The sequence below is a fragment of the Ictalurus punctatus genome, chromosome 7, assembly GCF_001660625.3.
Source record: "Ictalurus punctatus breed USDA103 chromosome 7, Coco_2.0, whole genome shotgun sequence".
In the NCBI taxonomy this organism is placed as follows: domain Eukaryota; kingdom Metazoa; phylum Chordata; class Actinopteri; order Siluriformes; family Ictaluridae; genus Ictalurus; species Ictalurus punctatus.
In genome coordinates this window covers 18,130,771-18,148,668 of record NC_030422.2, presented here as the reverse complement: position 1 = coordinate 18,148,668, position 17,898 = coordinate 18,130,771, and the positions used below count along the sequence as shown (strand labels likewise).

At 38.1% G+C, this 17,898-nt stretch overlaps 1 protein-coding gene across 4 annotated transcripts; it reads right to left on the bottom strand.

Moving 5' to 3' along the window:
* Window positions 1–4,572: 4,572 nt before the first annotated feature.
* On the bottom strand, window positions 4,573–17,817 carry si:dkey-19b23.10 (uncharacterized). Of its 4 annotated transcripts, XM_017473225.3 has the most exons (13): window positions 17,614–17,817; window positions 14,485–14,632; window positions 8,878–9,814; window positions 8,665–8,786; window positions 8,444–8,581; window positions 8,129–8,343; window positions 7,805–7,956; window positions 6,561–6,664; window positions 6,406–6,466; window positions 5,972–6,060; window positions 5,753–5,896; window positions 5,545–5,630; window positions 4,573–5,140 (listed from the first exon to the last, which is right to left on the bottom strand). In XM_017473225.3, the coding sequence occupies exons 3-13, from the start codon at window positions 9,710–9,712 to the stop codon at window positions 4,732–4,734; spliced, it is 2,355 nt and encodes a 784-aa protein (XP_017328714.1). In that variant the 5' UTR covers window positions 9,713–9,814; window positions 14,485–14,632; window positions 17,614–17,817; the 3' UTR covers window positions 4,573–4,731. The 4 variants fall into 4 exon arrangements, with proteins under 4 accessions (XP_017328714.1, XP_017328712.1, XP_053537752.1 ...); XM_017473223.3 differs by lacking the exon at window positions 14,485–14,632; XM_053681777.1 differs by lacking the exons at window positions 14,485–14,632; window positions 17,614–17,817 and adding an exon at window positions 10,647–14,467.
* Window positions 17,818–17,898: the final 81 nt, after the last annotated feature.

Sequence of the window (17,898 nt, the reverse complement as noted above, 5' to 3'; positions counted from 1 at the left end):
CCACAATCAAGCTTGAGTTTTGAATAGCAGTGTATTGCTCGTGAAGAGTTTGAGATAATCCATCCATCCATCCATCCATCTTCTACCGCTTACTCCTTCTTCAGGGTTGCGGGGGAACCTGGAGCCTATCCCAGGGAGTATCGGGCACAAGGCGGGGTACACCCTGGACAGGGTGCCAGTCCATCGCAGGGCACACAATCACATACATACTCACACACCCATTCATGTACTATGGACACTTTAGACATGCCAATCAGCCTACCATGCATGTCCGGGTACTCCGGGAGGAAACCGGAGTACCCGGAGGAAACCCCCGCAGCACGAGGAGAACATGCAAACTCCGCACACACATGGCTCGGTGGGAATCTAACCCCGGACCCTGTGAGGCGAACGTGCTAACCACTAAGCCATAACCCATTTCCAAATGGGTCACTTTGAGCTAAATAAATCCTTTTCTTTCTTTTTTAAAATTTATATATATATATATATATATATATATATATATATATATATATATATATATATATATATATAAAAGAAAGCTTTGATAGACATTACATGATGTTTCCAGAGTGTTGTACAGAATTCACCAGAAATAACACATGCTGGTGTTAATGTGGGACCTGTTGCAACCCTTCTGTCCTTCAGCTGTTAGCAGTCCTCTGTGAGCTGGTGAATTTTCTTGTACAAAAACACGGTTACACTTTTGCCTGCTCTTGCATGTGCCTCTTCTGGCCTTCTGAGGTAAGAATATTTGATGGCAGAAAGACATGGGTAGACAGATGTAAAAAAAAAAAATAATAATAATAATAATTTTTTAAAAAATGTTAATTTCAGACCTCCCAGACATTTTGTCTCTGGCCTTCATTTTTTTGTGAAGGTATTGGCATTGCAAAACACTTGTGAAATTCTCTAGTTGTGACCCTTGGAGATTTTTTGCTCACTCGAGCCATAATTTTCACATTTTGTTGAGAAGATATAGACACGCATTTAATTCCAGTCATGAAATTTCTAGTTGACTGGAACTTCTTAATTATTGCCCTGATGGTGGAAATGAGCATTTTCAATGCTATTTTCTTATTGCCACTTTCCATTTTGTGAAGCTCAACAACCTTTGCTGCACATCAGTTCCTTGGTATTTCCCATTGTTATGAATGACTAAGGGAATTTGGCCCATGTGTTACCTCATATTTCTACCCCTGGGTGAACAATTTCCTTTACTTAGTAACCCAGGTCTACAAAAATGTTTTTTTTTAGAATATCAATGGGAATATACTTCAAATATATTTTTCTCTCTGGGCACTATGTATGTATGTACAGTATCTCACAAAAGTGAGTACACCCCTCACATTTTTGTAAATATTTGATTATAACTTTTCATGTGACAACACTATAGAAATGACACTTTGCTACAATGTAAAGTAGTGAGTGTACAGCTTGTGTAACAGTGTAAATTTGCTGTCCCCTCAAAATAACACACAGCCATTCATGTCTAAACCGCTGGCAACAAATGTGAGTACACCCCTAAGTGAAAATGACCAAATTGGGCCAAAGTGTCAATATTTTGTGTGGCCACCATTATTTTCCAGCACTGCCTTAACCCTCTTGGGCATGGAGTTCACCAGAGCTTCACAGGTTGCCACTGGAGTCCTCTTCCACTCCTCCATAACGACATCACGGAGCTGGTGGATGTTTGAGACCTTGTGCTCCTCCACCTTCCGTTTGAGGATGCCCCACAGATGCTCAATAGGGTTTAGTCCATCACCTTCACCCTCAGCTTCTTTAGCAAGGCAGTGGTCATCTTGGAGGTGTGTTTGGGGTCGTTATTATGCTGGAATACTGCCTCATGCTCTGCTTCAGTATGTCACAGTACATGTTGGCATTCATGGTTCCCTCAATGAACTGTAGCTCCCCAGTGCCGGCCGCACTCATGCAGCCCCAGAACATGACCCTCCCACCACCATGCTTGACTGTAGGCAAGACACACTTGTCTTTGTGCTCCTCACCTGGTTGCCGCCACACACGCTTGACACCATCTGAACCAAATAAGTTTATCTTGGCCTCATCAGACCACAGGACATGGTTCCAGTAATCCATGTCCTTAGTCTGCTTGTCTTCAGCAAACTGTTTGCGTGCTTTCTTGTGCATCATCTTTAGAAGAGGCTTCCTTCTGGGACGACAGCCATGCAGACCAATTTGATGTAGTGTGCGGCGTATGGTCTGAGCACTGACAGGCTGACCCCCCCCACCCCTTCAACCTCTGCAACAATGCTGGCAGCACTCATACGTCTATTTCCCAAAGACAACCTCTGGATATGACGCTGAGCACATGCACTCAACTTCTTTGGTCGACCATGGTGAGGCCTGTTTTGAGTGGAACCTGTCCTGTTAAACCACTGTATGGCCTTGGCCACCGTGCTGCAACTCAGTGTCAGGGTCTTGGCAATCTACTTATAGCCTAGGCCATCTTTATGTAGAGCAACATTTTTTTATTTTATTTTTTTTCAGATCCACAGGGAGTTCTTTGCCATGAGGTGTCATGTTGAACTTCCAGTGACCAGTATGAGGGAGTGTGAGAGCGATGACACCAAATTTAACACACCTGCTCCCCATTCAACCCTGAGACCTTGTAACACTAACAAGTCACATGATACCGGGGAGGGAAAATGGCTAATTGGGCCCAATTTGGACATTTTCACTTAAGGGTGTACTCACTTTTGTTGCCAGCAGTTTAGACATTAATGGCTGTGTGTTGTTGTTTTGAGGGGACAGCAAATTTACACTGTTATACAAGCTGTACACTCACTACTTTTACATTGAAGCAAAGTGTCATTTCTTCAGTATTGTCACATGAAAAGATATAATCAAATATTTACAAAAATTTGAGGGGTGTACTCACTTTTGAGATTATGTATGTGATCATCTTTGAAACAGTGCCTATTAATAAATTTGATATACTTGAACAAAATCACAAATTATCTTTTTCAATCATTTATTCAAAAGAAATATCAACAAATGTGATCTTCTGTGGAATAAGTACTGTAATTACACTCTTGGCCTCAGAAGATAGAATTGCCCCCTTTAGCAGAAATAACTTCTTGTAGGCATTTTGCATAATTGTTTACCAGACTTGCTGGAATTTTTGACCACTCTTCTATGCAATATTCTTTCAGTCCCTGAGGCAGTGAAGCAACCCAAAACCATAACATTTCCACCACCGTGCTTCACAGTTGGTATGAGGTGCTTCTGCTGAAAATCTGTCTTTGGTCTGTGCCAAACATGTCTGCTGTTACTGTGGCCAAACAGCTTCTTTGATTCGTCTGTCCAGAGCACTTTACTCTAAAAGGCCTGGTCTTGCTGTACTGTTCTTCTTAGACAGCAAATGCTCTCTGGCACGTTTCCCATGCAGGTCTAATTTTATGGATTTGAAGGTGTGATGAATATGAGTGTGTACGTACGTTTTCCATGTGTCTGATCTGGGGTTTATTTTTTGTTCATTTAAATTGTAAAAATTACTACAAAATGTGAATTTTATGTTTTCATTTGATAGTGTATGGCCTTTATTAATAGGCTCTGTTTCAAAGAGGATCAAATGTTTGCTTGACCAAATATGTTAAATAATAATAATAAATAAGTTTCCTTGGGGTGTACTTATTTTTTCACATGACATTATGTATATAAGGTCAAGCTAGAGTTGCTAGACAAAACCTAAAACCCTAATTGCAGGTTGTTCTTCTGAGCTAAATTTAATGTTCTGTGCTTCTATTATATAATAGTCTGGTTCAATAACCCTAATGCTGTAGTGCGTTAAGTCACTCACAGCCTTTTTCTATAAGTAATAAATTATGTGATGTGGCAGTTTCACAATTCCTTAGTAAATGGAAAAATGGGACAAGCCAGCCTACATCTTTATTTGTCACAAGACATTCACATGCAGGTTAAAACACTGCAGTGACAATTTTCATACATTGGCCATTCTGCATTCCGATTCCGCAGAATGGTTTTAACTGAGATTTTCAGTCTTCTTTAAGAGGATGTACAAATAGTCTTCATGGTTTTAATGCAGATGCATTTCTCCAATGTGTTCCTCTGAGGGAGGGAATGAGTGATGTAACTGATATCACCAAGGTTTTTTCTACAAAGCAAACTCAGCCAGAACCATCCTCCTGTATGTATACTCCTTCTCTTTTAGACACAATACATGTGTGACCAGGGTCAAGGTTTGTTTCATAAATCTACATTATTGACTCTGGCATGTTTCATACTTGTTTCATAGAAACAAGTTTCTTTGCAATAAACTTTCAGTCCATATCTCTGCTTTACAGATTGACGATAACTTAATGTCTTATAACAATGAGATCCTGGTGTTATCATATTTCTCTGACGTCAAGCCAGTTATCAGGATAAAACAGACAAGAAAGGATTTTTTTAAATATTGATTTGCCTTAAGTATGAGTGAATGATAAAAAAACACTGATAATAAACATTGGGCAATCCTGTTTAGTAGGAGACCAACTATCCAAAAAGTGTATGAAATTAGCATCATTGTTATAAAGATTTAAAGACAATGTGTATGAAGTCAGTAGAAACATTTAATGAACATAGTTTTAAATTCAGTTATGTACAAACTTAAGCTACATGTCAGTTTTACTGTTCCTGAAATGGACAAGGAGAATTATCATTGGGTTGTAGCTAAGAAGTTAAACCTGAATCCCCACCTGTGCTCCTCTATTAGTCGTAATACAGACCAGACTCCAAGCTACCATGAATGGCACCCCATGTCTGTTGGGGGCCCCTGTAAAGTGGTAGAGCTGGGGCTTTGGGAGCCATCTGTGGGTTTTGTGTGGAGTTTGTACTGCTGATGGCAGTAGTGAAACAAGGACTTTGAGTCTTGCTGCTCTGGATAAAAGTGAGCTGAGCCTGAGACTGCACCAGGTTCTGGATCAGGCTTTGGGTTAATAACTGGTTTGGGTGACCTTGCGTAACAAGCTGGTTTGGATTGGTCAGGGTTCGGTTTTGGTTCTGTAGGGCCTGGGTCAGGCTAAGGTGATTGTTTGGTTGTATTCTCTCCCTCCAGTCCTCTTGCTGCTGACGATGGATCTTCATGTGAGCATTTCTGCTTTTGATCTTGTAAAACATCCTGAGAATGATATATGCAGCAATGTGAGAGAAACCAACAGGAAATTAATTATAACGGTTTATGATTTCTATATTTTAAGAATGGTTTAATGACATTTCTAAATTTTATCAAGAAATCCATGCTTGTCCATGTGTCAGAAAATCTTATAGTAAATTAACAAATTCTGAAGCATGATAAATTAGTGAAACATTCCCTTAGCTGAAGATCACATAATTGTGTTGAGACTTGTTTAATATATTAGGTATTTGATGTATTTACAATAAATGTTTGTCTGATCCTGCTCATGAAAGGTTTGAGAGTGAGCTGGGTCAGGAGGATTAAGAGCAGGGAACAGTACAGGGCCATGGGTCCCAAAAGACCAATGTTGAGAACCTCGGCCTTATACGCATCAAGAATACACTTACTTTCCGCATTGTTTGCAGGGAAAGCTTGGAGCCAGTGCAGGTGTATGAATTAGCCTGTCTACATTATTAGGGTTCATCACCATGACCTGTAAATAAATAATACTTTCAGTCAAGCTTACTTTATTATTTAAATGCTTTTATTACTGTTAAATGACTCTGTGGAGGCAGAGTCTATCAATGTTTTGTAAATAAATTAATATAATTTTACCTGGTTAGTTGGAGTAAGTGTTTCTGCAGCCATTTGTTGCTGTTGCAGTTGAGCTTCTTTCTCCTTTAGCTTCCTCTGTTTCTCTCTGAGCCGTTTGGAGTGATAGTAGAATTCAACACACTGTGACACCCCCTTTGTTTGCACCTGTGGTTTATCATCATGTTTGAGTTGGGCTGTCAATATTTTTAATATTAAAGGTATGTTATGATATTAACATACCATTTTGTGAATGAATGAGAAGTCTTTTCCATACATGGCGAAGGCCTTATGGAATAACTTTTGCTCATTTAACCGCCAGATGTCACTGCCTGTAAGAGAGGGATTTCATTACTTGGATTTGAAAGTTGTGAAACAAACACAGTATAAATAAAGCATCCTTGATTTTTCTCTATTTTCTCAAAAAGACAGAAAGATGACATGAAGCTTAATGGAAAATAATGCGATGTACTGTACTGTGGAATTGAAAGAAACTGCAAGTGAGCTAAAACCTAAAGTCCCATCTATGTAACTTGGAGGTAGTCATAATTTGGATATCCAGGTCAAGCTAATTAATTTATATGATCATCACGTATAGGTCCACTGCTTTCTAACTTAAATTAACTAGCTCTCTTAGTCCCCATTTTCTGTGACAATAATAAGAGGTAGGATCATACCACAATAATGGTAGTCTCTAGAGGGTTTTGAGTTTGAGAAAAACATCATCTCCAAAGCAGCCTGTAACAGAAAGACAGTGTGTAGAAAGACAATGATGTCAAGAGCAAATCTCACATTTAAAGTATGACTAAGGATTTTATTTCTGTTTTCTTACCAATACATTTCCTTGGCATAAGGACAGGCTATGAAGGGCAAGCTCCAGATTAGCAACACCTCCAGGAAGAGCAGTAGAAGTACTGAAATCTAGAAGATTCTCCACTGAGAAAGAATTTCACATGGTTACAAAAAAACATTTTGGGGGGAGTGCAGCTTAAATAGCATTTTAGCTTAATAAACAGCTTTAAATAAACATTATGCCTTGTGCATCTTTAGATGGATGCTCCTGTTATCAACTTGTAAAGAGTATCAAAGTTATCGGTTATATATCCTTTTCATGCAATGCTTAAACTAAGTATAACACCTTTTGACAGCTAAATATGCACAGGCATGGCTTGAAAACTAATAATGAAACAAATTCAAAGCTACAGTTAAGCGTAGAATATGTACATAATAATCAACCTACAGAACTAAAGCGTAGCAAGTTGCCTGTGCTAAGTTTTATGGACAGTTAAATTGTGTAATATAATTTATGTGCCTAATCATCTTTGAAATGAGCATTATGTCAGCGCTTGAGATGATCACTTGATAACATGATAACGTTTTGCTTTTAGTGGTTTAATTAAGTAATAATAATATATTAATAAATGAATCTCATTTAAAGTGTAAATATACATGTGATGCTTATTTAATAAAGTGTTGTGGAATGCATTTGATGATGCTTAAATGTGCAAAACATTAAAACACACTGCCGAGCTGAATAAGGAGTTCGACAAACACCAAAGGAAAACTTCTAGACTTGATAAGTTGATACCCCAATTTATATAAAGCATGTAGTTAATTTGCAGAAAAGGGAAGTGAAACTGTAGGTGAATATAGAAAAAGTGTCAGAGCATTTCGAAGCGTGTCAAGGAAATTTATTAGACTGTGGAATGTAAGGTGAAGGTAAAGAAATAAGTGTTTGCACTACTGTAAAATAAATGGTTGAACTGAACATACAGGGAGATCCACAACAAAAATACTTTTCATATTATTGGGTAGAACATGTGGTGGCACATGTTGGTCTCACTTGTGCTCCTTACTCCTTATAGTAGATTGGGTATACACAAGGATAGTGTCAAGAATACAGCAAATCTAATAAGATCTGAAAGAAATCTTAAAATCTGTTCTGCAAGCAGACATTTGACGTCAGTCAGTTAAGAGAAATCGTTCGGCTACTTTTATGTTTTGCAGGTCTAATTAAAAGTGTAAAGGTATTTTCAATATAGTTTAAGGTTAACACTTCTTTATTGAGGTACTTACCCTGTTCTAGTAGGTCATCATTCCCCTCTAATTCTGCCCATGGTTTCCAAAGTAACTCCTCCCGAAGTGGTTCCTCAGACCACAAGTCTATCTGCTCCTGCTCAAGCAGATCAGGTATCTCAGCCTGAAACTCTGGCCCTATATTCACTTGCCTGGTTTTTGTGTGCGAAGGAAAAACAGAGTATGAGTGAGTACACTGTTCATTTTTGGTTAGTCTTAAATGTAATATAATTGATGCTTTTAGCAGGGAACAGGATGCTACAGGGTACTACACAACAGCTGAGGACGTCTCAATTCTAAAAGACTGTACAGACACTTTCTCACCGCTGTTGAGCACGATGTCCTGCTTCCTCTGACCACCGTTTCTGGTGGTTCAGTGGAGGCAGCAGGTTACAGTACAGTCCTGTTCCACTGCGAGTGGGATTTAGCATGGGAAGTGGAGTGTAGTGATGAGTCACATGTTCTCGATCATCGCCCACTGCTCCTGACTGGAGCACACTGTGGAATGGAAGGCCCGTGTAGATTGCCAAGGGATTGTTCTAACAACACCAAAAGTCCAAAATTTAGTGTCGTTCACTGAGCCTCCTTATTCCTGCTGATAATTGAGATCAGTATTTTCCTATTATGAATCCTTCATACCTGTGAGCTGGACAAACATAAAAAAGTTGTTCGCTGGAACCCTGCAATTGGCTTTGTATCCTCATGCACCCTCAATCCCTCTGCCTGAGTGTTCAAATGATGGATTGGGGAGCAAAAAGGTTGAGATGATGGCATCATCTGTGAGGAAAAGGTTTACAGATGAGTGCTAAAAATGAAATAATTGTATAGGTTAGTTCAGGAAACTGACCTAGAAAACCTACCTGGGACCATGTCATGTGGTGATCTGAAGTCACAGGGCAATGCTCTCTCTCATGTTTTTGAGCAGATTGTTGGGGTGGATGCTGCACCAGAGGTGAACATGGAGAAGTCTCTAGAGAACAGTCTGACAGAGGAGAGACTCTGTGTTTATCAGAAATTAGGTTCTTATAAAATCAAACAAAATCTGTATTTTCCTTAAGAGCTACTTCAGTTACCTGTATCTCCCTCCGTCGCACTCAGCTGTCTTAGATGAATCCCCACCCCCTCTGGGTAGACTGCAGATGGACCCTGGTCTTGAGGAAGGTGCTGTGTTATGTCTGCACTCCCACTGTTGTCAGTGGAAAGTGGGAGCCAGTGAGTAGGCGTGAAACCTCCGGGAAGAATGGAACCGGTACAAGAAAGTGATGGAAAGAACCGCAAAGAGCCTTCGGAAGGGGACTGTGATTGTGTGTGGCTCAGTGACTGTACAGCAGGGGGATAAAGCCCCCGTTTAGGAGGAGAAAGAGACTGCTGAGGAAGAGGCGTAGGAGGAGGACTCAGAACCAGAGGGAAAGAGAGGGAGGGAAGAGGTGGAATGGTGGGAGAGTTGTTTGGATCAACATTGTATCCAACCTGATCAACACAGTTGGCAATTCTAGAAATGCTTCGGTCATAAAATGCCTCAGAGAAAGAGTCCAGTTTCTGATGATTCCCGCCTGTTGTACCATAATTTTCTATTGCATCCTGCTGCTGGGAACCGGAATTCCATTCTTCCTCGTACCGTTCGCTGTTGGCTTTGGTTCTGTTGAATGCACCAGGCTGAGACGAGATCAAAGACTCCATGTCCCAGTATGCAGTATTTATCTGCTCACCAACTCCGTTCATACTTGTTACAGCACTGGCACAGTTGTCAGCAGGGTCATTCAAAAGGCTGTTATCTTCATACTGGTTTATTCTGCTCACAGAAATGTTCTGAAAGTGGTTGTAGTTTGATCTTTGACCTTGTGTCTGAAGGCGGTACATGGCAGAGAAGGGTGGAGACTCAGAATGGATGGAACTGTGATCAGCCATGATGTTTAGATACGTGTTTATCCCACAGAGAAGTCAGAGGCTGTTTAAAAGCTCTCTACTTGCCAAGCTAAAGTCATAGGGCAGTCATGGCATCTTTGTAATCTGTAACGAATAAGAGAGAAGCACACAGTTGTATTTTCACATTAAACCTTAATACCTTATATCTGATAACTAAGTAAAACCTCGCGAACTGAAACAGGGGCAGAATTACAGACTCGAAACTTCTACCTCAAATGTCTGTTATTTTCCTGTTTACTTTCTTTAAGATCTTTCCTGTTTCAGGTTTTTTTTTTTCAGTTATTAAATTGAGTGTCAAACCGATAAAAGAAGCAAAACCATGAAAGAGATTAAGAGAGATAAGATGTATTTTATTTAGCTAAATACTTTCAATTGACTTTCACATCATTACATTTTATCTCGTAGCACTTCAAGTTTTTCTTGTCTAACTTTGCACATACCTGTCTTTTGTGCTCCTTTCTTTTTCTTCAACACATGATATATACACATAAAGATACTCCGTAGTGTGCAATCTCCTCTGCTTACAAATGAAACTACAAGACTTTCACACGTGCAAACTTTTTTCTTTTTCTCTCCCCCAGTTGTCCCTCACCCCTCCGCCCCCTACACATCTTGCTATGTAAAAACATTTTCATATAAACATGTTAAAGAAGCACACCCACACTCACGCTGACAGGAACACACGTGTGAACACACACACACTAACGAAAGCAGGTGCTGCCGATCAAAAGTAACTCTTATATTTGTCACAGAGAGAACCTCACCCCTAAAACCCCGAAAAGAAAACCACATCCTGGGGAAAGAGTCACGGATCTCCCTCTGTCTCAGTCTTGCTCCATCCCTTTTTCTTTCTTTCCCACTCAGTCTATTTATTATTGTTTCCCAATTTGGTAAACAAACAAGTAAATGTACTCACAGCACACAGAGCATCAGAATCTGATTTTGCCTAATGTCTGGTATATTCTTGGTTGATTTGCAGATTGTCTGCATGTAGATATCCTTTGTGAGAAATCCTGGACAAGAATTGAATGCAAATGTAGCATGTTGCTGAAAGCCAGGGTAAAAGGTTTTTGTACATTGTTAGCTTGTTCGCCACCTGACTTTTAACGTTATCTACAAGTGACCACAAAACTGATCTCAGATCATGGTAAAAGAGCATCCTCTGCCAAAACCATTGTTCACAAGGTTGAGTGTGTTATCTTGAGCATCTCATGTGGTGAGTGACTCACTTCGTCTTCGGTCTGAAATGCGTATGAGTCGACATGTAGGCTTCATCAGGTAGAGCGTAGGCGTGTGTGTGAGTGTATATACGATATGCGAGTGGCAAAGCTTCCTGTCAACAGTGTGTGTGTGTGTGTGTGTGTGTGTGTGTGTGTGTGTCAGAGTGTAAGCTTGTGCATATGTGTAACTGTGTGAGAGTGTGAGCATGTTTGTGTGAGTGTCTATGTCAGTTTGTGTGTATTTATGTGGGTGAGTAGAAGAGTTGTGTTTATGTCAAAGTCACGTGACAGGAAGTTGACCATGAAACGACAACAGTGCAGGAAGTGGACAAGGGAAACCTCCGTACATCCCGCCTCCGCTCTTGTTTGTTCTCTCTCCATCTGCTTCTATACATGCATCTTTCTCCTTCCCACAACACACAACACATGTATAGTTTCCATACAACACTTGCATCATTTACTCTCTCTACCTATATTTCTGTCCGCACACAGTGGTTCCCCTGTGCAACTCCCTTCTTCCTCTCCCACAATCTCTGTCTTCTACAGCATTCAATTTTGTTGCCATTTTTACATTTTCATAATGGGGAGTAAATCTAATGGCAGTGCATGAGTACCCAGTAACCAAAATTCCCAAATCCCCACAACTAAACAGTAAAAATGGGAATTTGGAAAGATGCAAAAATGTGCAGTAAAAACACTGCAGCTTTGTCTTACAATTTTCTTTAAAATGTAATAATGAGTGTACATTATCCTTTGCTGGATGTTGGTAGGAAAACATACCACACGTACAACGTAGTACTGCAAGTTACATCAGTTCACACACACTGAGAAATTTAAATCTCCTTGTCCTGTGCATCTTGTGGGTTCAAAAGGCCAATGTAGGTGTAAGGTCTGTACAGTGTGAATGTATCTATCATGATCCATTCCATTAACCTCAGCATTATCATACAGTAGTGTGGGTAAGAAATCAAAGGTGTAAGACAGTGTGTAGATGGTAGAATATATACTGTATGCATTTGGCCTTATTTGCAAGACCCAGATTTTGTCTGGACTGCCACATGTCTTACACCTTTGATTTCATACCCACATTATGATAATGCTGAGTACAGTGTGGGTGAGCACAAACTGTGAGGTGTGTACAGTGTGAATGTATTTAAAACTCTCCTCTCCATTAACCTCAGAGTTATTATAGTGTAGGTATGAAACCAAAGGTGTAAGACATGTGGCAGCCTAGACAAAATCTAACACTAAATATATACAGTGTATATAGTCTAAAAAGTACACTTTTTTTTTTTTTTTTTGGTACAATTACTATACATAAGTATCTGCAGCCAGTTGCTCCAGCTAAACGCAACCTATAGCCTAGTTTTAATGTAAATGGATAACTACTAAATAATAGTTGCATCAAGCTATAGTTTCAACATAGAATTAAGCTGGAACTAAGCACTAGTAGGTGCAATGTTCATCACAAGTAAAACTACTCTGTGAATCTGTTCAAAATAACAATATATACACAATGTAAAAAAGAATATTTGGACTTATAAATGCATTTAGTTTTTTGGATTTCTTTATGTAGATAGTTGGTCTATGGTCTGTGATGACTGGATGTGGACACTTCAGAGATCCAGTTTCTGTAACAGAACTTAGCCTTTTTATATAGTCCTCGAATTCATCCGTGTATATTTTAATATCAGGGAGTGTAGTAAGCTCTTTCCTTGGTTAGTGCAAAATATTAGCAAATTGTGATATTGGGAAGTATTATATTCCACAAAGTATTTAACAAATTTGACCATTGATGTAATATTATACTGCCTGTTGGTTTATTCAAATGCAGATTAAGATTGCAGGAATTAGTTATTTTTCATTGTTATGGCTCATTACTGAAATGGCATTAGCATTTGTAGCACTACAGAAAGCAGAACGGCATAAAATACAGAACCAAGATATGGATAAATTGAGAAACCACTTGTAAAGTCCAATCCTTTTGATTTTGTTGATTTATCTACGGTTAAAATATAATGAACATCAAGTAAATATATAACAGTGAAAAAACAAATGGGCGTTATCCCCTGTCCTGTGTCCTCACACGTCTCGATCGTCGATGTAGTATTTATCATTCATGTTTCTGATTGGTGTGTGATGGAGAAATACATCACTGTATCCATGATCACGTGACACAGTACTAGTTCTGATCTACCTTGTAAGTATCTCTGGTGCAACCGAAATTCTACCATATTGTTTTTAAGCGAACTACTCTCAGCATATGGTTTAGGACTGACTTTACACCCTGAGTTACGATCGACCTTACATTCAGCAAGTGCAACAGGCCCCTGTACTTTGAGGGTTTTTTTCATGTAATACTTTGGTAAAATCTCTACTTTCTAATCACTATATTTTCAAACACTACATCACTTTGTTTCTTTTACTTGTAAAGTCATAAGGCATCACTGTAATCTATCTTGTCCGATGTACACTTTTATATTTATCGAGGCAGGTTGTATTGTGACAGCTAGCTATTAGCGTTTATCTAGTTTGTATCATCAGAATTCTTATCATGCTAGAAAACATTTGATATATTGTTTGAGCTGTTGTTAGCATTCATTAATGTTTTGTGACATTCTTTGGTCCCTTGGTGAAAGGGCACTAATTTAATATCAGTAAAATCATATGCAATGTGAGGCATAGGTCTTTTTCATTCATGAGTATTTTTGTACTTTTATTTTCATACTGTAAGTAAATTGAAGAGTTTATACTTTTCTACATTAACTGGATTGTTTATTTAGTAATTGTACTTTTAATTGAGAAAGGAATTGGGTACTTTTTCACCTCTGCTTATAAGGCTGTGAAAATGCTGAAAAATTGATATCTATAGAAATCATCTGAACATTTAGATTTCTATAGATATCTATTTTTCAGACTATAGAAGTATGCTCAGGCTGAACTATGTTGGTGTGTAACACGCAAAAGTCATTAAAACACAAGCATGTAAAGGAGGCAAACAGGATGACTGACTGGAAACAGAGGATGCAAAAGAAGGAAAGAATGTGGAGGTTTTTGGTCTAGTTTTCTGTCAGATGTGTGAAAGAGTGAACAGAGGAGGGGAAAGTAGCGGAGCGGTTTGGACTTTTTTCTCTGTCTCCATCGCTCTCTAACTCTACATCTAGTCACACTATGAGGCGATAATTTGCCTTATTCTGCATATGTGAATGCAGAAAGGGAGGCGAAGAATGGGAAATCCAAGCGGCACAGTTTTTTTTTTTTTTTTTTTTTTTTTTTGGCACAATAATCTTACTAACATTTTAAAGGCTTATTTTTCTCATGTACACTGTAGGTTTTGCGTCTTATGGATTGCATGATGTGTTTAACTCTAAGGCATATGTAAGCGAGATTTCAGAATCATTTTTAAATTATTGTTTTTGTTTTTATTTAAATGGGTTTGTGATTAAGGGCAGCCTACTGGTGCAGTAAATAATCTCTCACCTACAAGTAGGGTAAACCGCAATTAAGAACACCCGGTTTCATAAGCTTTCTTACATTTCAATTTCAAATTAAAGATTACTTCTCCCTCTTCTTCACAATCCCCTGGACTCCTGTCTCAGAATAATTGAACAGAGAAGTTGGGCCATTCAAGATTTCAGTGACTTCTGCGGAGACAGGTTAAAGAGACTTTCTCATTCTTTACCTGCAGAAAAAACACATTACTCCTTAATTTCTCACTTTCAAATTGAAAAATTCAGAAATAAATATTCAATATGGTTAACATTAACATTACTGCATTAATATAAATCTGGCCGCAGCTAAATATGTGTATCATATTGAATCTAGTAGCATTGTACAGGGATAAAAACGAATTGAGTAACTAGATTAATGCCTATATATTTAACAATTTTGACATCTGAAATAGTCATGCAAGTTATGTGTTCGCATGTTTACAAGAAAGAACACACATTTCCAAATCTCCCTCAAGGACTAAATATTTAGAATAACCAACTTATTTATATTTGCTCACAAATTTGATTTTATTTAATTTAAATGCTAAAATCACAGTTAATTAAATAAAAAAAAATCTTAGCAAGTGCCTGTTCTATCAAATGCCTGTACTTTTGATTATCCATAGCTACGCTACAGTTTTGTTTTTTGCGAAGTTTTTTAATACATTTTGTCAGACTGCACTGAGACCTCTGGGAAGACAAGGATACTGCCACATTTGGATTGATGCAATACATGAATCGTATATTTAACATTTATACTGTATTAAATAAGTCATGTCACAACTGTAAATAATATGTCCGTAATATGAAATGAAATTCAGTTTTTTCTCAGTTTTACTATATATAACCCCAGGGAGAAAACACTACAACTTTCCTGACATTGTGTGATAATCTGATAATCATCTAGCTGCAAATGTACAGTACTCCTATAGATAAATATAATAATAAATAATGAGCACTTTAGATTAAATATCTAATAATGCTGTTTTGACTGTGTGTCAACGCTCTAGCTAAGATGTCTTTAAAACTTTATTATCTGTAAATAAATCTTTGCCAGCTTTTGCTGAGCAATCAGAATTTCCTGACCTGCCATCTAGATGATGATGAAATATGCAATGGTGCAAACTGGAAGTGGGACTATGCAGAGCAAAGGAGAAAGTGAAATAACTCCTTGTAAATTAATTAGTTAACAAGTTTACATCAGATTGTCCACTCAAAGTCACTCAAGTCCACTCAAAGTCAAACAGCATTGCAGGAGTTCTCAGTGGAGACCGTTTTATAGCCAAGAACACCATGCAATGTCAAAATATTTTTCATGGTGCGCTTATGGACCTTGTATCATTTTTGGACCTTTTTTATGAATATCATCCAACCATTCAAATATTAGACCAATATAAACCGTCATACTTACTTATTTTAAGGTTATTTTTAAGGTTATTTTTATTCCTGAATGTTACACCTAATCCATCCCAAACTACATACATTGAGTTCAAGTGTAGTTTTGAAACATTTTGTGTTTGTTTGCTTTTTTTTATATATAAAACTTGCAAATAGATTTATCGTTATTTATGCACATTTTCAATACTCTAGCTTTACATTAAATCCTTTCAGTTCAAGTGACCAGATAATTAGACTTATAAACATAAGAATGAAATAAATGTTTCACCTATTTAGAAGTTTATATTGAGGTCCATAGCTGTCATATTACTCCCTATAAAATTGGATACGATACGACATGCCTATTGCAGACCCGCTGGTCCTCAGTCCCCACTTTGCGGAACAAAACATTAAAGATATCAATAAATCAGCAATCTACTTTACTTTTAAATTCTTTTTCTTACCAATAAGGCCACAGGCCTCAGAATTTGCATAAAGAAATTCAGAGTTTGAATTTGATAAATTCTTATAGAAGCTGGGCCCTCTAAACACCACTAGGAAGATACACGTAACGCCATTATCAACCCCGATTCTTTCCCAACATCCTGTCAGAACTTCTAACAACGGAAAACATCCCAAGGTTGGCTTTACTGTAGATTCATTTATATGTAGAATCATTAATTATAAAGCTGATTCTTTAAATACTGTTTAAGTTATAGGCACAGGTGTAAAACATTTTAAAGGATCGCTCTTTTGTCTTTTCATGTCCGCAATGTCCCGATAACCATGCATTAATGATTAACAGTAAATGTTAGCCCAATAATTGTTTTAGCTACATTAAAAAAAAAAAAAAAAAGTTTAGCCAAAACGTTTATCTATCTATATTATGTATAGTTTATATATTCTGCAGTCTAATGCTCTTAGATTCAAATAGTCAAACACAAATGAACTAATAAACACAGAAAAATGACCTGAATTGCAGTACTTACACTCTTAGGGGGGAAAAGGGTTCTTCATGGGTTTTTTAGGAGTTCATTATATAACTAAGGTTTCTTGGCCTCCATAAACGGTTCCACCTGGAACCCTTTCTGATCAGGAAACACTTGGTTGCAGGCTTCTACATAGAACCTTAAAGGTCCACAGAGGGACAACCGAAGAACGCTTACAGACTCTACATTTTGTGACCGTGGACATATGTTCAAAAATTAACATTTAAAACTGTTATTCTGTGAATAACTAACAGTGAACCTCAAATATTTTCATGTTGTAAGGGCAGTTTTGCATTAGGCCTTTCCATTTTTCATTTTTCACATATTGGAAACAATTAAGCCTCAAGGAGAAGACTTTTTATTTTTATTTTTTTTGCATTTGTCTACAAAGCTTGCTACAGGTTCCCATAGCAATCATGCTGAGTTTTAAAGTGTACCAGTACACCCATGTGAGAGAAAAAAGTTGAACCTAAAACCGGTATGGATTCTTTGGCTGTCTTTGTGGGGAACCCTTAAATGTTGTATGCATGTAGAACTATACAAATGAGTGTTTCCCTATCGGAAAGGGTTCCAAGCAGAAGCCCTTTAGGAACGTAGCAACACTTAACTGTCCAAAGAACCCTTGAAAAACTCTTGAAGGGTGTTTTACTTGTAGAGCAATAACAGCGGTATGTTTTCATCTTTCTGGATTATATTTATATGCATACAGCATGCTGTTAATGCAGGTTGTATGCGTATAGAATGATGGCAAACATAAGTGTATGTTATGGGAGATTTAATCATAAATATTGAAAGATATGACTTACCTTTAGAGTTTTAGTCCAGGCCTGGAGGTTGCCGAATGTTTTCACAGAGGACCCGAGAGAGTGTGTGTGTGTGTGTGTGTGCGTGTGCGCGTGCGTGTGTGTGTGTTTGGGCATACACCCGTACGAGAAAAGAGCGAGACAGTGGAGGCGTTGGTAATGGTTTGTGCTTTGGTATGGTAGTCTCTCTTCTTCTGATCTCTTGAAGACTTCGTCACTGGGATCCTGGAAACAAAAAGAAAAAAAACATCACACAGAATAAAAAAACATGTAACGCGCCAAGTCAAC

Bases quoted from the DNA above. Each gene is read 5' to 3' on its own strand.
- si:dkey-19b23.10 (XM_017473225.3), bottom strand. From the start codon at position 9,712: ATGGCTGATCACAGTTCCATCCATTCTGAGTCTCCACCCTTCTCTGCC. The intron at 8,582-8,664 runs GTAGGTTTTCTA...TTTTCCTCACAG, and splicing joins ACCACATGACATGGTCCCAG to ATGATGCCATCATCTCAACC. The intron at 6,467-6,560 runs GTAAGAAAACAG...TTTCTGTTACAG, and splicing joins TATGCCAAGGAAATGTATTG to GCTGCTTTGGAGATGATGTT.